Consider the following 24,383-nt stretch of genomic DNA (forward strand, 5'->3'; position numbering starts at 1 on the left):
AGTGCTTGGTATACATATCTGAGGGTACTTAAAAAGTATTTATTGAACAAGTGCATAGGAAAGGGGTCCTTTTAGATGGAGGAAGACGGGTTCTGAAAGGGTCTCATTGAAGCAGAATGGCATTTGGGCTGGTCTGAAAGGGAAAGGGTGGCTTTTATAGAGAGATGACGGAAGAGAAGGGCTTCCAGGTGAAAGGCACAGCACGAGCAAAGGCAAAGAGGCGGGAAACTGCTGGTTAAGGACAGCGGTTGCAACGCAAATCTTTGGAGACACCGGGAAAAACATCCTCCTACAGACTCACTTAGGGGCTGGAGGGAGGAGCCGCTGGGCGGAGCCGCTGGGCGGAGCCAGCGCTACTCTGGAGCCGCGGCCCCGCCCGCTGTGGCCCGGATCACGCGCAGGCGCACTCGCGCTCGGGCCGGCGCCCGGGCCCGAGGCTAGCCGCAGCCGCTTTGCGCATGTCTTCCTGGAGTCCGACGCTGAGCCCGCGGGGTTGGCGGCGGCTTGGCTCTGCCACCGAGACCTGTCACCGTCGTCCCGGAGCTGCGACGCCGAGGCAGAAATGCTGCCGCCCAGCCGGGGCCTGCTCTGGTTTGGCCTGGTGCTGGGTTCTGTCTGCGCCTCCCTGGAGTCCGCGGCGCCGGGCAACTCCGCCGCAGGTGCGTCCCGCGCCCTCGCCCACTTTGCAGGGCTCCCTCCCTCCTTCCTGCTTACATCCGGCCTTAACTCCCTCGCTACCTGCCTTCTGCTATTCCTTCTTCCTTCTGTCCTTCCTCTCATTCCTCTCCTCCCTCCCACCCACCATCACTTCTTCCTCCCCTCCACGTTTCTCTCTTTCCCTAAGTTTTTCTTATTTTCCCTTCCCTTCCTCCGTCCCCTCTCTCTCACTCTCTCATCCAGGCTTGAGACCATGGTCGAAAACTAACCCTGCCGCCCAGGACCGGGACTTCTTCTGTGCACCCACTCCCACCCTCCCTGGCTTGGCTGGCTGGGCTGTCTAGGTGCCAGCCCTAGCACCTACCGCGGGTGGGGGCTCGTGTCAGTGCACGGGACCTCACTGAAGCCCCTCCCTCCTGTGCAGATGCTCTGAATGTCCTTCTAATCATCGTGGATGACCTGCGTCCCTCCCTGGGCTGTTACAGGGACAAGCTCATAAGGTCCCCAAACATTGACCAACTGGCATCCCACAGCCTCCTCTTCCAGAATGCCTTTGCCCAGGTATGTCTGGGGACCTCTGGGTGTGGCTGTGTGCTTTGTGCACTGAGGGTTAGGGGATGGCACTCATCGTGCAGGGCATTTCTTTATTGTTAGAGGGAAGCACAGTCTGGAAGATGGCAAGGAAGCTTGTGCCTTCAAGGGTGCTCCTCCTCCTTGGGTGGGCGGTGTGCCCCGGCCCTACAATGCCCAACTTTCTTCCCCAAATTGGGGATGGCCTGGTGCTGAGGAGGAGGGGATGCTGCCATGGTGGCCCTCCTCCTGGAGACCCCTCATGGGGCCGCCCTCAAGACCCTTGTCTGCTCTGGGCACGCATGAGTCACCATCACGCAGAAGGACACAGTCATCTTTTGAGGGGCTGAGGCCTTCCTCCCTCTCTCCGGGAAGACTTCTTTCCAGCGTCTGGGTGAGGCCCAAGTCCCGCTGGTTGGCTTTGAGATCTGCGTGACTCAGCCGCCAAGCTGTTTGAGGAGGACCTGGGAGGTTGCCTGGTTACCTTTTAGCTCCCAGACTCTGTTTTGCCCTGAGGACATTTCCCTCTGCTTCTGCCCCCTCCCAGCAAGCCGTGTGTGCCCCGAGCCGTGTGTCCTTCCTCACCGGGAGGAGACCAGACACCACCCGCCTGTACGACTTCAGCTCCTACTGGAGGGTGCACGCTGGGAACTTCTCCACCATCCCCCAGTACTTCAAGGAGAATGGCTACGTGACCTTGTCGGTGGGAAAAGTCTTTCACCCTGGTACTGCTTGCTGAACAAAGCCTGGGTTCTCTCCAGTGTTGTGGCCGAGGACTGGGACCCCCTCCTGGGGTTGGGGCTCTCTTGGCAGAGGCCTTCTCGGGCTTGGTGGGGACCTCATTAGTCACTGCTGTCTTTGTACAAAATATGACTTCTTAACTTGGCTTCGTGTTCTCACTGAAAGTGAAAAAGGGTAGAAGGGCTTTTTCTTCCTTTTGGAAAGTCGTCGTGGTGTTCTTTGGTTCCTTTGGTTCCTCAGGTGGAAGGAAGGGCACCGGCCGGGGATGTGGCAATGTTGGGTGCACCTGCCTCTCTGTACCCCAGGGTCCCTGTCAGTAAAGTGAGACCAGAGCAGCCTGCTGACTTGCCCAGTGAAGAGGCTATAATTTGGCAGGGGTTGCCTGCCCACTGCGAATTAGGTCAGAAAGGGCACTCAGGGTCTTTAGGGTACCAGGGGCCACCAGTCCGGACTTTCATCACTGCCTGGTAAACGAGCTCTCTTTAATGCCAATAGTGAGAATACTGAAACACAAACTTTCAAACTTTGTTTTTTACTTGAAGTAACTGATTATTTGAAAAAAAGTTGGAAAGAAAAGGAAAGGATCAACCAACAAATATAAGTTACTCGCACTAGAACCACACTGAGGAGAGCTGAAGTTTGACAGCCCGTGTTCTGGGCATATTATTTGTCTGATTTGAGATTCTCCTGTGTACACAATTTTATACTGTGAATGTCTTAATCATAAACGCTTTCCCATATGATTCTTCACGCAAGCCGTTAGTAGTGGCGGTACAGCAGTGTAACAGAGAGGTGCACTGTAGTTTCATCCCACTCGTTGTCAGGTCTTCAGTGTCCCGCTTGCCGCTGGGCTGAGCCTCTCCAGAGGCAGAGCGAACTGCTGATGGGCAGTGGCACCGAGAATTCCGGCCTCTGGCTTCCAGCCCTGGCGCTGCCACTTCTTAGCTGTGCAGTGGACCTTGGGCAAATCATTCATCGCCTTCGAGCCTCCGATTACTTTTCTGGGAAGCTGGAGAGGCAGCTGCCTTGATTACCTTCTCAGGGGAGTGTCCCAGGGGAGCTCTGTACCGTGGAGCACTTATCATGAGGGGCTGTGTTGGGAGTAATTTCCAGAGCTTTCCTTCTGCTCTTTGGTTCCACTGGCAGCAGGCTCAACAGCCTCCTTCTGGTACCCAGCCGGCTAGTCCCGGTTGAGGGTAACATTCGACTGGGCTGAGTTGGGCCCAGTTTTGAAGGTGAATCTGTCAGGAATCGTATTGTGCAGCTGAAAGTCCAGCATCCGGAGACCTTTCTGCAGCTGGTGCTCACATCTGGACACCCATTGCCTGAGCACAGCTGGAGGGAAGAGACGAGTTTGCGGGAAGGAGGAGATACAGCAGGGGGAGGCCAGACAGGGCCTGGGGGTGTCACTTGATCTCCTTCCTCCTGGTAATTAGATTGTGGGATCAGGCTCTGAGGACCCTGTAGAGACTGCATGCTTTGCCTGTAGCCTTCATGGAAACACATTTTTCAACCGGGTCTTTTTTCTCAAGACCTTGTTCTGTCGGGGAGGACCTGTTTGAGGGTGACCGCAGCCACCATGGATTGAGTGCCAGGCACGTGCCAGTGACTGTGCTGGCCACTCCCTCATCCTCTCTTCAACAGCAAGCAAGGTGGGGTTTCATCATTGTCATCATTTCTGGAGGAGGAAGCTGAGGCTCTTGAAGGTCAGGTAGCTTGCCCAGGGTTGCACAGGTGCTGAGAGGCAGCACCAGCGTTTGAACCCAGGTCTGTCTGCATCATTAGCTCTTCGCGCTGTGCTTGCCGTGTTGCTCGGCCCTCCTCCCACCGCCCCGTCTCCCTCCAGCCCTGCTTCAGCCAGTGCTCTCTGTCAGAGCCCCGAGTAGCCCTGTGCCGGTGATGCTCTTTCTCCGGCTTCTGCCTGCCTGCCCTCTCTGCCCCTCCTGGCTAGTTCCCATGGGCCGTCCTTCCCTTTGGCTCCCTCGCGAGCCTCGCTGACTCCTGGAAGCCCTTGCTGCCAGCCCCCCCCCCCCCCCCGGTCACCTCTGTGTCTGGGGCTCCCCCGCTTACACAGCCGGCAGGCCTTCCCTGCTGCCACATGCTGTTATTCTGTCTTCCCAAGTAGACTGTGAACTCCCGAGCAGAGGGGTGGGTTTCTGCATCATGCGTGAGCACCTGGAGTCCTCAGGTGTGGCTTTGAGTCCTGGCTCACTCGTCTAGTATCTGGTTGGCACCCGGCAAGGCACTCACCATTGGCGAGCCTCCCCTTCCCCAGCCAGCCGTGGGTGTGCCAACACCTCTGCCGCGTCCTTCGTGGGGCTGGGACAGGTGCCGGCCAGGGCCTGCAGGGCTGCGTTGCTCTGACCCTGTTGGGTTCCTTCCTCGGAGCCTAGCATGGATCACCAGGGCTTCAGGGCGCGGGCCAGGCGCTCAGTGCGCAGAAGCCCAGAGTTGGCTTTTGTGGGGACTTCATCATCTGGCCTTGGCTCTTGATTTTATAGATGAGGAAACCGAGGCCAAAAGAGGGGAGATGGCCTTCCCTAATTGTTTACGAAGTGTCCATTTTGGGTGGGAAGGACATCTCCAAGCCTTATTTAATGACTTTCTTTTTTTCCCCCTCAAGGAATATCTTCCAATCATAGTGACGATTCTCCATATAGCTGGTCTCTTCCAGCCTATCACCCCTCCTCTGAAAAGTATGAAAACACCAAGGTAAGAATGTGGAAGTGGGAGTGTTCTGAACAAGAGCCTTTTTTCCCTGTCTAGCAAATGAAGGTTACCTGTTGTGTGCACTGCACGGCCTTTCAAGCTGGTTGTCCGGGGAGGTTCGTGGGCTTTGTTTGCGGTCGTGACGTGACAGAGACAAGTGTTGGGATCTTTCGCGTTAGGTCCAGTGGAGAGGTGGCTTTGCTTTAGAAGCTGGTGGGTACACCTTGTTGTAGAAGCTCATACTCTAGTGTATATGACTCGTTTAATGGCTCCTTCGCGTTCAGTCTGAGGAGGCTCTGTGCTGAGGGGTTACGGGAAACGCCGACACATGGAAGGGAGAGGAGAGCCCTCTGCTCCGGGCGCCTCAGCCTACGTTAGGAGAAAGGCTTACATCCGTCTCTCTCGGGCCTAACGCATGTGTTCAGGTTCTGCGAGCTTTGAGAGGCTTTTAAAAATTTTAGAGCATTATGGGAAAAAAGGAATCTATAAGGAAGCTTAATCTTGGTTCAGAGGAGCCCCCAATGTATAAATGGAAGTAAAATCTACATTTAAACAATTCAGAAAACCAGCTGGAGCACTGAGACATGACATGCTTCTCGGAGGTTTTCAGAGACACTGTGTGGAGAAGGGTGCGGACTGGGGGAGGCGGGTAGGGTGGAGAAGAGTGTTCTAAATGCTTGACAGCCGTCTTCTCAGAGCACAGTGAAAGCTGGGGACTCTGGCCTTTGGCTTGTGGCTTGAGTATTAACAGAATGAGATTGGGAGACCCCATCTCAATCCTTCCATTCCCCGAAGCCACCTTGCTGCTTTGTAGTGGCCTTGCAAACACCAGATCTCTGTCCCCATCCCCCACATTGTTCTCCAGGCTGTGGGTCTGACTGTCCCCAATCCCTGGGGTACTGCAGGTCACGTGAACCTGCAGAGGGTGAGTGGGGCCCGTGCAGCGGGTGCCGGCCGTCCTGCCCAGGCTGGGGTGGACACAGCAGGCCTGTGAGGTGGAGCAACAGCCACCGGTGCCCGGGTCCAAACTGAAGTCGGCCACTTTGGGGAATGAAGCTGTTGGTTCCATCCTGTGTATGGTATAGTTGGGGATCTGGAAACTCCAGGGACTGTCACCTTACCCAGTCAACTGGGACCCTGTCACTTAGAAGCTTTAGTCTCTCTCTCAAATTGAAGACAGATTTATTTCCCTTTTGTTAAAATTCTTTGGAGACATAACTCATATACCATAAAAAGTACCCTTTTAAAGTGTCCAATTCATTGATTTTTAGTACGTTCAGAATTGTGCAACTGTCACAAAATTCAATTTAAGACCATTTTCATCCCCTCAAAAAGTCACCTGTATCCATGAACATTCACTCCCAATTTTCTCTCAACCCCCAACCTGTGGCAATAGCTGATCTGTTTTCTTTCTCTGCAGATTTGCCTGTTCTGGACATTTAGTACAGATAGAATTTTGCAAAATATGCCCTCTTGTGTCTGGCTTCTTGCACTGAGCATCACGTGTTTGAGCTTCATCCATGCTGTAGCCTGTGTCTGAACCTCATTACTTTTTGCAGTGAAATAGGATTCCATTCTATGGGTGTTACACTTTTTATTTGCCTTTTCGTCAGCTGGTGGATGTGTGAGTTGTTCCTACTTTTTGGCTGTTGTGAGTGGTGCTGCTCTGAGCATTCAGGTACAGGTTTTTGCATAGACTTAAAATTTCAGTTCTCCTGGGTAGAATCACTGGGCAAAGTGTTTGTATGGACCTAGTTTTGATTTTTCTTGGTATATACCTAGGAGTGGAGTTGCTGGGTCTTTTTAACTGTTTGAGGAACTGCCAGCATGTTTCCCAAAGCAGGTACTCCATTTTACATTTCCACCAGCAATGTATAAGGGTTCCAATTTCTCCACATCCTCAAGAATACTTGTTATTTCCCGTTTTAAAATTACAGCCATTGTCGTGGGTATGAAGTGGTATCTCATCAATTTGCATTTGCATTGTTTTGATTTGGTTTTCCCCAAGGACTAGCGATGTTGAGTATCTTTACATGTGCTTATTGGCCATTTGTAGATCTTCTTTGGAGAAATATCTGAGTCTTTTGCCCATTTTTTTATTGTTGAGTTGGAGACAGATTTTTTTTTTGGATCATGAGTTTACTTGGGTTTCCTTTAAGTAATTATAACCTAGAGTCAGAGGATGAACAGCAAGAAGCTAAGTGCTGGTGGTTTTCTGGTCCCTGCCAGGAAAAGAAGAAACGCTTCTCTGTTTCAGTTCTACTTCCTGTGTGCCTGTGCAGTCCGGGTGACTAATACTCACTGGGCTGGAGATAGGAATGTTCAGTCCTTTGTGTGTGGAACTTTTCATGACTTCTCTCTTTTGCATGTGAAAAGCTGACTTGATATGTTTTGTTTCGGAAGACGTGTAGGGGCCCAGATGGAGAACTCCATGCCAACCTGCTTTGCCCCGTGGATGTGGCAGATGTGCCTGAGGGCACCTTGCCTGACAAACAGAGCACCGAGCAAGCCATACGATTGTTGGAGAAGATGAAGACGTCGGCCAGTCCTTTCTTCCTGGCTGTGGGGTATCATAAGCCACACATCCCCTTCAGATACCCCAAGGTGAAGAACTGGCGGAGGGCTGCTCCAGCACAGCCGCAACAGCTGTGTCGCTTGTTGAAGGAGGGGTTTGTGTAGTGAAGGTGACCACATCCTGCTGTCCCTGGTTACCAGGGATGCCTGATGGCACCAGTGTACTCAGTGGTGTGAAGATGGGTTTCAGAGGTCGAGGCTAAGAAGTAGACTTAGGACATGTAAGAATCTTGTTGGAAACACTTGGCTTTCCACTTCCTCCCCTGGAGGGCTTTTTCCCCTAGGACTCTGAGTTGGATGGTGAGAGCATCATAGAGAAGGGAGCGAGGCCACCAAAGTCTGGGATAAGTGATGGTCCTTAGGACACAATTCCAGGGAATGTGAAGCCTCTTCAGTAACAGCTTTACCCCTGAGTCCTTAAGTGTGGGGCACTGTGTGACTTGTTGGAGCCTCAAATCCTGTGCTTGCCAGTATATCATTTAGAGCACGTTGTCTTTTCTTTTTTAGAATGTTTTTCACTTTTCCGTATCATGGTTTCCCTGGGCCTGAGCAGCACATTCTTTTGCAACGCGTACCCCTCACTTGTGATGAGAGTAGAGGTCAGAAGCATGCTCTTTGATGCTGTAGGTTGTCTTGCTTTGATTGGCCCAGGGGATCTCACCTTCCTAGCAGGAGCCGTCAGCCCCCTTGATGGAGTGAGACTCACTGCTGTCTCTGGTGCAGAAAGAGTTAACCTAGAAGGAGAGGCCTCTGGGAGCCTGGATCTCGGGAGTGTTCCCACCATTCCCAGAACTGATGAGCGGCTCCCGGGGCCTAGACTGTTCATGGAAAGCCCCGCTTTCCTCCTTGGAGTCTGGGATTTTGTTCTGTGCGGGCAGAGGGTGCCTGGGTGACCAGCCCCAGGAAGGACCCTGGGTGCTGAGGTTTAATGAGCCTCAGCTTCCCTGGCGGCAGCATTTCACATGTGTCATCACACAGCTCATTGCTGGGGGAATTAAGCCTGTCCTGTGTGACCTCCCCGGGAGAGGACTGTGGCTCCCCGAGGCGTCCCCCAGGACTTTGCCCTTTGCTGATGCTGTTTGGTGTTATTTCACTGTCATCATTGCAGGTGGGAGTATGGCTGTGTGCTGAGTCCTGTGAGCGCTCCCAGTGAGTTGCTGAATGTGAGGTCGCTTTGGGGAACTGGCAGCACCTCTCCACACCTTTTTTTGTTGGAGGGGAGCTGGGGACAGGAATAGGAGGCCATCGACCTCTATGAGGGAAGAGAGCTGGTGCTGCTCGGTTTGTAGGAAATAAGCCGAGAAATGTCATTACCATCGGCATCTCATGAGAGTGACCTAAGGCCTGACTTTCAGGTGCGGGCAGCACCTGGGAGTGGTAGTGAGCCCCTGTGTAAGTGCGTCGCAGGCTTACAGAAAAGGCGGTCTAAACACTGGGATAGAGGCCCAGCCTGGTGCCTGTGCCAAAAGAATGACAGCCTGGTGGCTTTGTGCGCTTCTCCCCCAAGGAGTTTCAGAAGTTGTACCCCTTGGAGAACATCACGCTGGCTCCTGACCCCCAGGTCCCTGCTGGCCTCCCTCCCGTGGCCTACAACCCCTGGATGGACATCAGGCAGCGGGAGGACGTCCAGGCCTTAAACCTCAGCGTGCCCTACGGCCCGGTTCCCGCGGACTTTCAGGTATCAAGGACGCACCCGGGGGCGTATTGGGCGCTGACGGCATGCTGTCATTGGTGACGCCACTCTCCTCAGTGGGCACTCCCCCGTGCCTCGCGTCTCGCGGAGAACTTTCTGCGCAAGGCGTCTTGCAGCGTGCCGGGGCTGGGGTGGCCTGGAGGAGTTTAGAAGTGCTGGGTCGACAGAGCCTCCCCTGCAGTGTCTCCACTTCCAAAGAAGGGGGCACCTGAAGGTTTGGGGACTCGCTGGCTGCGGGCGCAGGATGGGGAAGAGGCCTGGGTGACATGCTCTAACTCATGGGGGGTGCCGATTAATCCAAGGGACGGTTTGTCAGTTCTAAGCTGCTTGGCGGCTCCTGTGCCTCACAGAACTCTTGTTTTGCTGGTCCTTGTGGGTCCCCTCTGTGGGAAGGAAAGCCTACATGGGCATCCATTCCTCTCAGGAGCTGGCTTGGTGAGCAGGGCCTGGGCACAGAGGGAGCAGGGGCGCCAACATGGCCGGAGCCTTCCAGCTGCAGTGTCTGGGTCCCTTGGCCACGGTGTGGGGGTGGGGCAGGCACAGAGTTGGAGTTCTCATGCTGACTCCTCAGTTACCCTCTGCCTGGATTGCAGAACACATGCTGACCAACTTTTTCCAGAATATTCCACATGCAGCCCTGCCCTTGTGTTACCACATGAACACTCCAACACGCAGTCTCCAGGAGAAGGAAGGGGACACTGTTTTCAACGCGTGCTTCCTGGGCCACCTGCATCAGACTCCCCACAAGGGCTTGTTAGAAGCACAGTGTCCTGGCCCCACTCAGGCTTCAGGGATTGGGAGCTGGGGGTGGGGCCTGGGAGCCTGGCGTTTCCAGAACAGCACACCTCGTGGTGCTGACTCACATGGAAAGTGGAGAGCCGCTGCTGCAGGCTGCAGTTCAAAACAAGACAAAACAAAACAAGCTGTGCAGGCGGCTCTCACTGTCTAGACCCATTTGGCCCCTGTGTTTGGAGAGCAGGCGTGTCGGTGGTGAGGGCCACTGTCCCTGCATTGCGGGTGGCCGTGGTGACAGCTTGGGAAGCAGTGGCCTGTCAGCCTGTTGGGTTCCTAATTCCCCTCACGGGGGTTCTGGGAGCGAGGTCTCTGGAATGGCAGCTCTGAGGCTGCACCTGGACATCTAGTTAGTGACGGTCACTTACGATGACCCTTTAGATTTTGAACTGTGCTCCAGGAAGGGTGCTCAGCTTTTTGTGTGCACTGTCCATTGGTCCTGTGGGAACCTAGTGGGTTGCCTGCTCCCTCTGTTGTCCAGGTGAGGAAAATAGAGGCAGAGAGGGGGGAAGGTGTGCCCCATATCACACAGTTAGTGCGGGGGGCGTCCCCCATGGAGCTGTGACGCCAGAGCCCCGGGGTTCAGTTTGTTGGTTCTGAACAGTGTGGGTTTGAATTCCCATCCTACCCCACACCAGCTGTGTGGTCGCTGACAAGTCCTCCTGCCACTCTGAGCCTCAATCTCCTCGTCTGTAAAATTGAAACAAGATGGGGGAAGGTTTTCCACGATGACACCTGCTGGGGGTTTTCCGTGGGGACCACAGGAGCGTGTGGGGCGCCTGGGGCGGTGGTGGTTGGGGGGCGTCGGCTTCTCCCTGGCTCTCTCTCCACTCCTCGTGCTGCGTCCGCCAGCGGTGTGGCTGCCCCACTGGGCACAGAGTAGACGGTGTGACCTGGAGGACCTCCCTGGTGTGCTCACGTGCTTGCTCCTGCCCCACATGCACCCTGGACTCGGCCCTGCTCGTCATCCTCCTGCAGCTTTGGGTGTCTGTGCTCAGGCCCCGTCTCCCTCCACTCTTGAGCCTCTCGGTTCTGTGCCCTCTTCAGTGGGTCTCAGAAGAAGAGCAGCAGGGACTTGCCCCCCCCCAACCCCCTTTCCTCTCCTTCCTGTCTGCTCCCACCAACTTCCCTCCAGCCTCCACATCGGCTCACATCCGTCCCATCTTCAGGGATACCACCTGTCTCACCCCTTCCTGTTTCTCCTCCCGTCCTGCTCCCTCGCCTGCCCTTCAGGGGAGAGTGAGTGAGGTGTCTGTTCTGGCTGCATCTTGGCTTCACCGTCCCTTCATTCTTCATCTACCTCTGTGCGGCCTTCTGCCTCCCCAGCCCACTAAGAGTTCTCTCACCTGCGTCAGCCCTGACCTGGTTGACAAATAAAATCTACCCTCATGGGTCCGGACCTTCCCCCACTCCCTGCTGCTCTCTCACTGTTGACCGGCACTACCCGTTCTGGAAATGTTCGCCTCCTGGGCTTCCTTGCCAACCCTCCTGGGCCCTCCTCCACTCCAGTCCCCCCGGCAGGGCCCTCTTTCTGTGTCTGCTACCTAGGAGGTGCTGTTCTCCAGGGTCAGCCCAGGGCCCCACTGTACCCTTTCTGCCCCTTGTCCTCAGCTGGGCTCTGCGGAGCCTGCGTGGATGACCCCTGGCTTCACTCCTGATTTTCGAGCATCTGTCCACTGGCTGTGAGAGGCCCCACGGGCCACAGCACCTCTCCTGCTCTTCCGGTTCTCCTTCCTCCTACTCCCCTCTTGGGGGCCCCCTCCCTGCCACTGAACAAGAAAGCTGGAGTCACCCTTGGAGTCCTCAGCTCCCCTCCCTGCCTGCTCCCCCCTGCCCCCGCTCCTGCTCGAGCCCCTCAGTCCCTCTCGTGTCCGTGCTGTCCTCCTGCGCCTTCAGCACAGCCTTCTGGACCACTGCCGGGGGTCTGGGCTGACACGTCCCTTCAGCAAGTGACGGCGGAGGCCCTTGTGCCCAGCGCTGACCTAGCGCTGCTTCATCTCGGGCCGCTGCTGGAGGACCCTTACTCGCCTGCAGCCCGCTTGGCAGCTCTTCCCCCTGGACAGCCTCAGTGCCTTCCTTGTCCTCCAGCCCAGGACCTCCACTCTTTGGGTGGACCTCCAGGTCCATATCATCCGGCCCTGACCTGCCTTTTAGTGTCATCTCCCACCCCTTGGCCCTCCCATTGATCCTCCAGCTGCACCAGCCAGCTCATTGGCCCAAAACAGCCCTGCTGTATGGTGACACTACATGGGTCCACGTGTTGCAGCCCCTGCGTAGAGCATCTTACCCCACTTGTCTGACTGCCAGCTCCTCTTCTCAAAAGCTGACTCCTCTGTGAAGCCTTCCTTGATTTCCCCAGGCTGACTTGAAGGCTCATTCTCCTGTGTTGTCCCTAGGCCCCGCCAGTAATGTGCCTTTTTGTGTCTCTGGGCCTGTCCTCACTGGAGGGGTGGCTCATTGAGGGTGTGGACCACGTTTGCTTCTCCTATCTCCAGGGGCCAGCCAGCCTAGGAAGGAGGGTGGGCCCTTGAATAGGACACAGCTGTCCTGACAGCCGTCTTTGGTCCCCAGGAGGACCAAGGTTCCCCCAGTTACAGACCGAAGACTTTATCTACCAGAAAATAGAAGTAGGCCAGGGTTCTGTATAATACTTCTAGCAGGTTAGATGGGTGTCTGTTGTCTTCGCTGCCTGGGGAGAGCAGGTCTGTCTCACAGTTCTTCTCACCCTGGCAGCGGTGAGAAGAAGCTGGTGGGTCCAGCCGGGTGCACAGTGGAGGCAGGGGCCAGTCTGATCGGTCAGCAGCCCCTGTGCTGCTCCCCCGTGGTTGGGGTGGGGGGTTCACCTTTTTCTTCAATATCTGGGAACAAGGCTGGGGGAGAGTCAGCCCGGACGAGGCTGTGGCTCTTTCACGGAGCCTGTCTGGCCTGGGAGTCCGTCCACTGCTCTCCTGCCCGCCGGGATTTTGTTGAAAATGAGCCGCACGTGAGCACCCCAGTCTGCGAGGGTAAATGGCTGACACTGAGGTCCTGGGGTCAGAGGAGAGGCCCACTCATGGCCATTTAGGGGGTTGAATTGTGTCCCTCAGAAAGATCTGTTGAAGTCCTGCCCGCCAGGACCTCAGAATGTGACCTTATTTGGAAAACGGGTCATTGCAGGTGTAACTAGTTAAATGAGGTTGTACCGGTGTAGGGTGAGCCCCTGATCCAGTATGACTTGAGTCCCTGTGAGAAGGGGAAGGAGGGAGAGACAGGAAGAACTCCACGCAAGGATGGAGGCAGGGGGTGGAGTGCTGGGGCAGCGAGCCAAGGGGCGCCAGGGGCTACGGATCCCCCCAGAAGCCCGGAGGAGGCAAGGAACGTTCCTCCCCAGAACCCACAGAGAGAGGATGGCCCTGACGACAGCTTGTTGGCCCCCAGAAGGGGGAGACAATAAGTTTCTGTTGTTTTAAGCCGCCGGGCTTGTCATTGTTCGTTAAAGCTGCCCAGGAAGTGAACCCAGCTACGTGACATCTTTGGCGGGACCCTCAGCAGAGTTTGGAAGGCCGAGGGATCAGTGTCTGTGTACCAGCTTGTCTCCTGGGACCCATAAGATGGTGTGAAGGAGACAGAAAGGAGTAGTAAGTGGCACACCCCTCCGCCGTGATCCGTGCCCTAAAGTGAAAACTGGTTTGCTTAGGAAAGAATCTTCCTTTCGGCCACGAGGATTTCGCTGTGGCTGTGCAGGCGAGGGGACACAGATGGGAGGGCAGCGAGGGTTATGTTTTGCCTGAGAAGATCCTCTAGGCGTCCTCGGAGGGCCAGGGCTCGGGAGGGCGCTTGGGCGAGCACACGGCCCTCGGAAGCGCAGTCGCTGTCATTATTATTGTTTTTGTAATTTGCAGCGGAAAATCCGCCAGAGCTACTTCGCCTCTGTTTCATATGTGGACACGCAGGTCGGCCAGCTTCTGAGCGCTCTGGATGAGCTTCAGCTGGCCAGCAGCACGGTCGTGGTGCTCACCTCGGATCACGGTGAGCGTTTGAAATGCCCTGCTCCAAGCATCTGACCTTCTCTGTGAAAACTTTCCTAGATTGCCTTATAGGTGTGTGTTCTCTTCTGTGACTCAGCAGTGCCTTGAACCTGGAGTCTTGGATGCTTTTCTACCTTGTTAGTCCTGGGACCTCTCCCCAGGGAGGCACAGCCTCTTTTGGGTCAAAGAAGTATCTTGGATGCTTGGGTGGGGTGGGCGGGCGGGTGGGTGGGTGGGGTGGACCTTGTAGCAATCTTTTGTTTCTTGGTGAACCAAGCGGTAACCATGTTTGTGTGGGGAGCCCTTTTAAGCCATTTGTAACCTAGATGGTTGGAGGATTTTCAGTCTGTCTTAGGAAGATCCAGAACAATTCTGGGAGAGCCCAACAAGGCCCTCAGACCCGGCTCACCCCTTCCGCCCCCCAGCCCCACTGTCTTCTCTGCCAGGAGCCTGGGGGGGTCACAACTCTGTATATCTTCTAAGGGAGTTTCCCACTTTTTCCAAAAATGGAAACCTTTTTTAAAAAATTCTTTTTAATTTTTGCCAGGGTGTGTTTGTGTGTTTGGGGCCAGTGAGCCGCAGTGCCCACTTCCTGTACCACAGTTATCCACTCAGAGCAGTTTTGTCCATCTCATCCTCACCCACCCCTGAATTGTGTTGAAGCAAGTCTCAGGTGGTTCAGTTTTCTGAACACTATCTCCAATAAATTTGGCTCCTTTGAGGTTTAACCATACTGCCATTACTACCATTGTCATACCTAGAACCAGAAAACGATTCTTTAACATCCTCAAATATGAAGTGGGACAATACTAGACCACAACATGTAGGACCCGCCTTTACCCCACCTGCCCAGAGCTGACTGGTGCTGGCGGTCAGGGGCCCGTCCGCCAGCCTTCGGGGGTGCACACACATTTGTCTGCCGTGAGCACGTCTGTACATAACGTATAGTCAGGGACCACGGCGGGCTTGATTGTGCTTGTGTACTGTTTTGTTCCCTGGTTTGTGTTTTCCACTTAATGTCACAGACAGTTCTCTGTGTCATTTTTCACAGGCCTCCCCTATGCCTTGTAAAGACCCATATCGTTTTGGCGGATACAGATGTGTCATAATTTTTCACTGTTTCCCTGGTGATCTGCCACCCAGTGCTGCCCCTCTCCTCTGGGCGCCGTCTCCTCCTCCAGTGCTGACACGGGCCTCTGCACCCCATGAGGGCGCATGAGGGCGCGGCCCACTTGAAGCTCTCTTTTGCTCGGAGGCAACTGCAGTCAGTGACAAATGGCCCTTCTCAGAGGGCTCCCCTGGGGCTTCCCCCAGCCAAACCACGAAAGACTTGTTGAACCCGTACATGGCAGCCTTTTGTGATTTTGGTTATTTTTTTAATACAAAATACTCAATGTACAATCTCTTTTATGTTTTTTTATATCAAAAAGGACACCCAAACGTGAAGTGATTGGAAATTCCCAACTTGGAGTATTCAAGCCATCTTTGCAACGGATGTTTTCAGCAAGGGTTAGGGGTTGTCTTTAATCAAGGTTAGGGATCTGGACTCAGAAGTTACATTTTTTTGGACTGTGGTATGTCTTAACTGAAAAAGATAACCTTGTCTTTTAAAACTCTGAGCAGTTGTGCCACAGTTTCACAGCTCATTTCTTGGTGGTGCACACCCAAAAGTGAGAACCTGAGCTTGTGGGACTTGAGTCCAAGCTCGGGAGGCACAGGACAGAGAATGATGACACTGTGACTGTCGGGGTCTCCACTAGGTCAAGAAAGAGCCCACCTTAGCGGGGGAGGCGGGTCTGTGTGGGGGCCATTGTCCCTTGGAGCCCAGCCTGGGTGCAGATTGGTAGTTGCTTGCTAAATATTTCTTAGTTTGGGAATTCAGTATTTTTTCCCTCTTAAAGGTTTTCTCATTCAAAGCAAATGTCTAACTTCAGATAAAGCTGCGTTCAGGGGAAATTCACTGCTTCTGTGGTAATTCTAGAGGAATTTCTTTCTTCTAGGTGATGGGTCTTTGCCTCCTCTGGTTTTTACTGCCGGAAATGAAATGGTGTATGACTCAGATGAGCAAGCTGCAAGGCGATTATTCATTTTCTGTCATGCTGTGCTTCTTACGAACCAGGGTGGGCTCTGGGTGAGCACGGAGAATGGGCCAAGTACAGCAATTTTGACGTCACTACTCGCGTGCCCCTGATGTTCTATGTTCCGGGAAGGACGGCTCCACTTCCGGAGGCCGGAGAGAAGCTTTTCCCATACATCGACCCCTTTGATTCCGCCTCAGAACCGATGGAGCCAGGTATAAAAATGCTCGATGACGTGACTTGACAGCAGCGGCACCTGTAGTTGCCATGTAAGCTGCCTTATCAAATCCTCGGCGGCTTACCCAGGCCGCCTCCCTCCCAGCGCTGCCGTTCCTGCAGCCGCGGCCCGAGCACTTCCCAGGCTCTGGGTCGGGAGGAGGGCCAGGGCTCGTGCCCACGAGTATGGCCCCTGTCACGAGGGGCTGCAGAGAAGGCGGGGCCAAGGAGCAGATGGCACCCCCAGGATGAGGCGGGCTGTGCTGGAGGTGACACCAGTGTGCTCTGGAGCTCAGATGAGGTGAGCAGCAGACTCCACCGGGGCAGGGCAGCCCCCTGACAGATGAACAGAACCCCATGACCTGCGTGCTTCCGGCAGGGACTCAGCCCTTCATGAGGGAGACGTTTGCCATTTTGGCAGCTTGTCAATCTGGTGAAGCACTGGATCTGTAAAATCTGTCAGGTGGTTCTGCTTCTGCCCTCCCCAGCAGTGAAGGGCAGGTTTCCTTTGACTTCCACGTCCCAGTTCCTCCAAGCTGTTCTCTCCAGGTAGTGTCAGGCCCCTGTCTGTCCTGGTCCTCTGTCATTTGTCTGATTGCTTCCTCATGACTAGATTCAGGGCAGACATTTTGGACATGCGCATTAGAGGTGAGGCTGGGTGCTCCAGTCCTGTCGCGTTGGCGGCCTGTCCCATTGTTAGTGACGCCGAGCTTCACTGCCTGGTGGCAGTGGATGCGTCAGCCAGGCCTCGCCATTGTGAAGGTGTCTTTTTCAAAGAACTTTCTTTACCTTTTTTCTTTTTATTTTACTTACAAAACAAATGTATCAGAAATAAAATTGAGCAGTATGACGCAAGCTCTTAAAGGTCCAGAAGGGCTAGAATGATGGCCCAAAGTCAAGATAAATTTTAACAGGAGTGAGTATAAAGCACATGATTTAGACTGTGAAGGTGAGTCAACCACAATGAGGTACCATTTCACACCCATTAGAATGGCTGGTATCAACAGCACTGGCGAGGATGTGGAGAAATTGGAGCCCTCAGACATTGCTAGTGGGAATGTAAAATGGTACAGCCGCTATGGAAAACAGTTTGGTGGTTTCTCAAAAACTTTAATATAGAATGATCCTGTGACCCGGCAGTTCCAGTCCTAGGTGTATATCACACAGAACTGAAAACAGGCGTCGAAAGAAAAACTTGTAGAAGAATGTTCATAACATTATTAACAGCTAGAAGGTGGCAGGAACTCAGGTGTCCATTGACAGATGAATGGGTAAGCCAATGTGGCACATACGTACAATGGAACATTATTCAGCCTTAGAAGGGAGGGAAACTCTGACACCTGCTACAACATGGGTGGACTTTGCAGACATTATCCTCAGTGAAAGAAGCCAGACACAGAGGGGCAAATACTGTGCAATTCCACTTCTGTGAGGTGCTTAGAGTAGTCAGATGCACACAGACAGAAAGTAGAAAGATAGGTGCTGGGGACTGGGGGAAGGAGAGTTGGGGAGTTGTGCAGGATGCAGAGAGTACTAGAGATGGCTAGTGGTGATGGCTGCACAACAGTGTGAATGTACTTACTGCCACTGACCTGGACACTTAAAAAATGCTGAAGATGGTACCTTTGATGTTGTTTGTGTTTTACAACAATAAAAGAGAGATGGGTCAAATGCAGACGTCCGGAGAGGAGCGATCTGCAGGGTGATACTGAGACTGGGATAGTTCCTCAACAGACTTGTACCCAGTGGTTTGGGCCTCCAGTGATGATCCTTGCCCAAACCAGTTATATACTGGTGGTTCCAAAATTCAAGTCGTTTTTAAGAGTGCCAACAGGCTGAGGACACCTTCGTTCTGCATCCTGGGTGAAGTGCCGAGTTGGCGTTGTTCCTCAAACTCTCATGCTTAAAATAAATTGCGGTGAAAGAACAAACAACAGATCAGAGCCTGGGCAGGCTCTGTGCACCTGCTGCCGGCTGAGGCAGGCGCCTGTGACGGAGCCCCTCTGCTGACTTGCTTCCTCTTTCAGGCCGGCAAGCCGTGGACCTCGTGGAGCTTCTCTCGCTCTTCCCCACACTCGCAGGACTTGCCGGACTGCGCGTCCCTCCCCGCTGCCCCATCCCCTCATTTCATGTTCAGCTGTGCCGAGAAGGCCGGAACCTTCTGAAGCATTTTCAGTTCCGTGCCGTGGAAGGGGATCCGCCCGTCCACGCTAATCCCCGTGAGTTGGTTGCCTATAGCCAGTACCCCCGGCCTGCAGACTCTCCTCAGTGGAATTCTGACAAGCCCAGTTTAAAAGACATAAAAATCATGGGCTATTCCATACGCACGATAGACTATAGGTATACTGTGTGGGTTGGCTTCAATCCCCAGGAGTTTCTGGCTAACTTTTCAGACATCCATGCAGGGGAACTGTATTTTGTAGACTCTGACCCTTTGCAGGACCACAATGTGTATAATGACTCCCAGGGTGGAGCCCTTCCCTGGTCATTGATGCCTTGAGTTTTGCCAACGACGGAGGGCGTATTTAATGCTCTCCCTTCCGGGTGGTGAGAGAGGGAAGTAGAGCTGGGTGTTTTGTGGGTATTCATGATAATGGAAGCAACCTGGGGGTGGGCAGTCACAGCAGGCATCAGCAATTTGGTGGAGGAGGGTGTAGCTCAGTGGTAGAGCATGTGCTTAGCATACATGAGGTCCTGGGTTCAATCCCAAGTACCTCCATTAAATAAGTAAATAAGTAAACCTGATTACCTCCCCCCAAAGCAAAATAAAACAAAAACAAAAGATGAAAAAAAACAGTTTGGCCTGAGAATATGTGACAGACAAACTTACAGCTGGTAACTGCGCTGGGGCTGGGCTGAACTTTTCTTCCCTTTTTTTTTTTTGAACAGTCATAGCTTATTTATTGAATGAGTACATACAGAGTAAGCAAACTAAAATAATCATACCTTTAGCTATCAAGACCGTAATAACTGAACATTAACACTGTACTCAAGAAATACTGGAATTTAGTACATTTCAGAAAGTAACCACATATCAAATTAGGTTTGACACTAAGTTTTTGGTTCTTTTGTTTAACTTAATCATGTGTCTTATTTAGCCCAGTATATTCAAAATATATCAACATATAATCTAGGTTTCTTTTTAAAATGTGAAGTTAAATAATACTGCCAGATGCCAAAGCCTTAAAGTCTATCTTCAATTTTTCTTTCTTTTTTTTAAAAAAATTCTTTTTAATGGAGGTACTGGGGATTGGACCCAGGACCCCACATGTGCTAAACATATGCTCTACCACTGAGCTATACCCCCACCCCCCAATTTTTCTTTCTAAGATCGCAAATTTTCAAATCCAGATCTAAAGATAAAATATGCATAAAGTGATTTATGTGCAATTTCTTTATCAAGTAATAAATAATGCTCAGTAAACTAGAGGCATGAGATGTATGAGAAATTCAGTTAAAAATTTTCATAGACTTTCTGGCCCAAATAATTTGTTTGCAGATGACTCTTGAACACAAAGGCCATCTATTAAAAGGCATCTTTATTCACAGTGGAAAACAGTTAAAGGTGTAACTGTATCCATGAACTGAGCCATTCAAAACTGTTAGTTTCCTCCTTCTTTAGGGATGGTTGCTTGCAGACATCCATTTATCCTGGAGGCAGGAAATAGTCAACTTTTAATTGCTGATTAAAGACGTTATTAATTTTATTAAGTTCTAAGTTATTTTGAGAATTGTGGAAACTTTTCATTAGTATAATGTTGTGATTTTTAATGCCCCAGAATGTGGTTCTGTATTCCCTAAATATGAATGTAACCAGAAATGCAGGTGGTAGGGATAAGCTTAGTCCCCATCATCTTACAGAGAATGGAATATTCCCAAGTCATATTTTCAACATGTTGAAGTTGATCAATTCTTAACAGCCATCAGAAGTCAAGCACTTTTTTAACAAACATCTAACATATTCCTGTATCGAAGTGAGTAGCTTTTAGTAATTCTTTCTTTACAAGTACTGCTTCAGTGTTTAAAGGTAAATGTTTGTGAAAAAACAAACTACAGCAGGTTAAATTGTTACTATACTGTATTAAATTGTAACCAGAAAGGCAAGATATATTAAAAGATTACTTCAAATCAGTAAAATTTCAAATAGATTTTTTTCCCACTAATTAGCCTACAGTGGAGGCATATAACACCACAGTCTTCTAAGTGATTAAATGACTTCATTCTGGCAACAACAGTTTTCACTGGAGTGAAGGGCCCTGTTCCTCTCTCCTGATCCTGCAGCTTATCTCTCTTCTGGAAGCCTCAGCTTTCGTAGATGGTTTCCCCCAGCCGTTTCTTTCTCCTTCTTCATCCCCTTTATTATGCTCATCACTTCCACTAAGAATTTTACAATCCAGTCTGAATTCCTCATGACATATTTCACTTTGTGTAGCTTTATCTCGTCTACAGTTAAAGACTATACGTTTCACACAGACTTTTATTTCACATCCATTTGTTGTTCCTAGTTGGCTATAATATATACACTGCATCCTCTTTTTTTTGCTTTATTTCTGGAAGCACAGTTTTAGTATCAAAAGCCTGCAAACTCTGTTCTTGCTGAAGCCATAAGCTGAACTGTGCCATGATGTGCACGGTGGCTGTGCTGTTGCCCTTTTGGCACTGACTTCCGTGCGTGACTGAAACCACATCCTGGTCTGGGTCTACTTTGGGGCATTTTGCATGTAGATCTGTCTCTGCCAGAAGTGCTTCTGTCTCATCTTCTCTATGCAAGGGCGCAGCCTCAGAAAGCTTCCACTCTCCTTAGGGTTTAGCTTGGCTTGGCCTCCCTTTGTAAATCTCCTTTTAGAAGCACAGGCTCCATTCATGTTTGATGGCATGCTCTTCTAAATCATCTTACAGGTTCTGGTTGCTTTTTGTGTTTTTGACACTGAACCCAATTTAGAACCACCATTGCACATCTCCAGCAGACATCAGGATGAGTGGGTGCTTTCTGGTTTTCAGACATCGAAGCTGACCACATTCCTTATCTTGACTCAACTTAGAGAAGCCACATCTTTGTTGCTTCCCGTAACTTTTCTCCAATCCTGCTGAGCTGGACATGTTTTATTAATGGCTCTGCAGCCACTATTTGTAGAAATCCCTATTTCTCTTGAGCCAGGGCTGCTTTTACGCAGTTTAGTTGAAACCCGAAGCAGCGAGCCTAGAAATTTTGAATGGCCCTTAATTCCGTGGCTCGCAAACATGACGATGCATCAGAACCACCTGAAAGGCTGGTGCAGACCCAGCGTGCTGGGCCCTGCCTGCACAGGTTCTGATTCAGTGTGTCTGGGGTGGGGCCTGAAAATTTGCACTTCTTAGAAATCACACAGCTCTTCGAAAGGCTGCACTTGAGAAGCCCTGCCCCTAGGTGTGTGCTGTCCAGTAGCCACTAGGCACATGAGACTGTTTAAATTTAAATTAACTAAAATGAAATAAACATTTCAAAAGTGGCATCTCAGTGGCACCGGCCATACTTCAAGTGCCCAACAGCCAGTGCGGTTAGTGGCTACCGTATCGGACAGCACACATCTAGATCCTTTCTGTTGTGGAAGAAAGTGGATTGAATGGAGCTGTCCTAGATTACGTCCGAATTTGAGCTGCATCCACTTGGCTGTTGGCGAGTTCCTCCTATGGGCTGATTGTCTACTCTGTGTTTGCCCACAGAGACTTGTCCGGGGGCGAGCAACGTACGTTTGGGTTAAGCCAAGTGTAGGGAGTTCACTCTGACCATCAGCCTCTTCCTCTCCACTCTCATCGCCATCACCCCAGCCCTTCAGACCTCCTTCCCAAGTAGTTTACCTCCGCCTCCTCTTTCCTCCCTTGCCTCCAAAGAATCCATGTGTCTTCCTGAAATCCCTCTTTGGTCCTGCTCTTCGAGAACACCGTCAGTGCCTACTACTGGGTCTACACAGACCTCTGCTGAGCAGTCAGTCTTCCCTGACTCCACAAAGCCCCTTTCCTCGGCTGACCAGTTTGCCTGCTGGTCCATGACTCTCCCTTGCCAGGCCCTGCCTCCCTGTCTACCCTTAGGTTGTCCCCTCCTCCCTCACCATCCATCTACCTATTCACGATCGTTCTTCACAGCCCGCTCCCACGCCCCTACTTCCAACAGGCTGAGGGGTTTTGACTTTCTAGACCATAGTGTGGGATGAAATGAATGTTGTGAAAGAATTTTGTTGTCACTTTAGTTAAAAAATAAAGGTCTTTTTTCTGATTATAAAGTTAATGTGTTAATTTTAGAAAAATTGGAAAACAAATGTAGTAAAAGATAAGAAAATGCATCTGTATTTTATGCAAATAGTCACTTAATATCTTGTCTTTTGGGGGTGTCAATTTTTTACATTCTTGTGATCATACCGTATGCTTTATCATGCAATTTTATATTCCTACTTTTTCACTATTATATATGGTTATCACAGATTTTTGCAAAGATACTTTATACTGGTGGTAATGTATTTTGTTGTGTAGTTTTGTCATAATTTACTTAACCTTTCAATTACTGGAAATTTATTTCCAGTTCATTTCCAAATTTTCAGTATTGTAAATAATGCTGGGATGAGCACCTTTGTGAATAAAGTTTTTTTCTGTATTTCACATTACTCTGTCAGCATAGTCTCTCAGTGCCAAATTGTCAAAAACATCACCGTTTCACTCCTCTCCTCACTCTCCTGCGACCTTAGGTAGTAAAACTAAAAATAAAGCAAACAAGCACACAATAATACAAACCCATAAAAGCCAACAAACAAGAAACCCAAGCCCCACGGTAATAGGTGAAGGTAGAATCCTGTTTTAGCTCTGCAGTCTTTGCTTAGCAGTGACCTTGATCATTGTTCTCTTTTTATGATTGTTGGGCATTTGTGTTTCCAGTTGGGTGAATTTGCCTTTAAATTTTGTTTATGGGTTTCACTTTTTTAAGTAATCAAACAAATTGCTCTTTCCCTATGTGATTTTTTTTTCCTGTTAAATGTGGAGGTCTTTCCCAGCCTGGAGATTTAATAAATACTCATTTTCTTTTGCTTTTTTGTGGTTTGTTTTGAATACTTAATGTACCCTGTCTCTCCACCTCATCATCAGAGTAGTATATGCTCATCGAGTACAATTTGGAAGACACGGGAGACGGTAAGGATGAAGGGATGCTCAGCACACTCCCCAGCCTTTTTGCGCGATGAGAGATGACCCTGGGCTGGGCGTCGGGGTGTGTGCCGAGAGGTGAGCAGGGTGACTCTGGAGGAGCCTCACCCCAGCGCCAGAGGGCTGGATTTCTCTGGATGATGGCAAGGGGCTGGCCCTTCCCCCTCAGTTTTCCTTGCTCAAGTCCAACCTGCAGGTTACATCTCCGAGGAGTCTCGCAGCTCTGGCCTGGGCTCTGGCATTGAGCTAGAACCCAGCTGCCCCCTTTGGCCTGTGTCTGTTGTCTCTTTGGGCCTCAGGTATAGCCCACTGTGACTGAACCTGCTGTCAGCCGAGCCCCCCCCCCCCCAGCCTGATGCCCTCAGTGTTCCCTTGGCTCTCCTGGGCAGTCTTTCCCTTCTGTGCATGCGTCCTTGAAGCTGAGCGAGCTGGCACTGAATGGCGCCCTCGGCTCACCCTTAGTGTCGCCGTGATGGGTAAGAGCCCCCGCTGCTGTCGGGACTTGCCTTCCGCGTGCCTCTGAGGCTCCTGCTGGCGTTCCTTCCGTTCACCCAGCTGCTGGGGCAGCCTCTGCCCTCCCCTCAAGTGTCAGCTAAACTAGAGACAGTCTTATTGGGTGGGGAGCCCACCTTTTCTTTCACGCACAGTTTCCTGCCCAATCACTGGCAGCCAATGGTGCTGGTCACCGAAGGATGCCTGTGTTTGACTCTGGATCCTGGACGATAGTTCTAGGCCTCTGATGGGGGCCAGTCCAGGATGGGGAAAACACGTGGCTTGGGTTGGCTTTGGGTGAGGTGTCCGGGAGACCACTGGCAGTGCCCACACAGACCACGTGGCCCAGCCCAGGCGGGAGGAACCAAGCTCCGCTGCCCTCTGGGAACAAAGACACGAGGTCACGTGTACTTGGCCCCTGCCAGAAAGTAAGGGGCAAAGGCCACGGGTGACTGCTTCGGCTTTTTCCTGTCTGTGAGAGTCAGGGACCATGATTTATGCGGGTAAGATGGTTTGCAGCAGGACTGAAACTGACATTAATAAAACCCTACCCTCATTTATCGTCATTTCGAGCATGTTTTGGAAGGAACCTTTTGCAGGTGATTTATATGCAAACCGCATTATTTACTTAACAGGTTTTTATCAATTAATCTCCTTCACGCTATTGAAAAGGTAGCCTTGTAT

General features: G+C 51.5%; 1 protein-coding gene across 2 annotated transcripts; it reads left to right on the forward strand.

Moving 5' to 3' along the window:
• Window positions 1-423: 423 nt before the first annotated feature.
• Window positions 424-23,093, forward strand: IDS (iduronate 2-sulfatase). 2 transcript variants are annotated; one of them, XR_010379346.1, is made up of 9 exons: window positions 424-659; window positions 1,082-1,218; window positions 1,775-1,952; window positions 4,592-4,680; window positions 7,081-7,281; window positions 8,759-8,929; window positions 13,618-13,744; window positions 15,744-16,036; window positions 18,065-18,198. XR_010379346.1 is itself a non-coding variant. In XM_031445480.2 (9 exons), the coding sequence occupies exons 1-9, from the start codon at window positions 563-565 to the stop codon at window positions 18,535-18,537; spliced, it is 1,647 nt and encodes a 548-aa protein (XP_031301340.1). In that variant the 5' UTR covers window positions 424-562; the 3' UTR covers window positions 18,538-23,093. The 2 variants fall into 2 exon arrangements, 1 of the variants encoding a protein (XP_031301340.1); XM_031445480.2 differs by having other exon boundaries at window positions 15,863-16,036; window positions 18,065-23,093.
• The last annotated feature ends 1,290 nt before the right edge of the window (window positions 23,094-24,383 follow it).

The sequence above is a fragment of the Camelus dromedarius genome, chromosome X, assembly GCF_036321535.1.
Source record: "Camelus dromedarius isolate mCamDro1 chromosome X, mCamDro1.pat, whole genome shotgun sequence".
NCBI lineage: Eukaryota > Metazoa > Chordata > Mammalia > Artiodactyla > Camelidae > Camelus > Camelus dromedarius.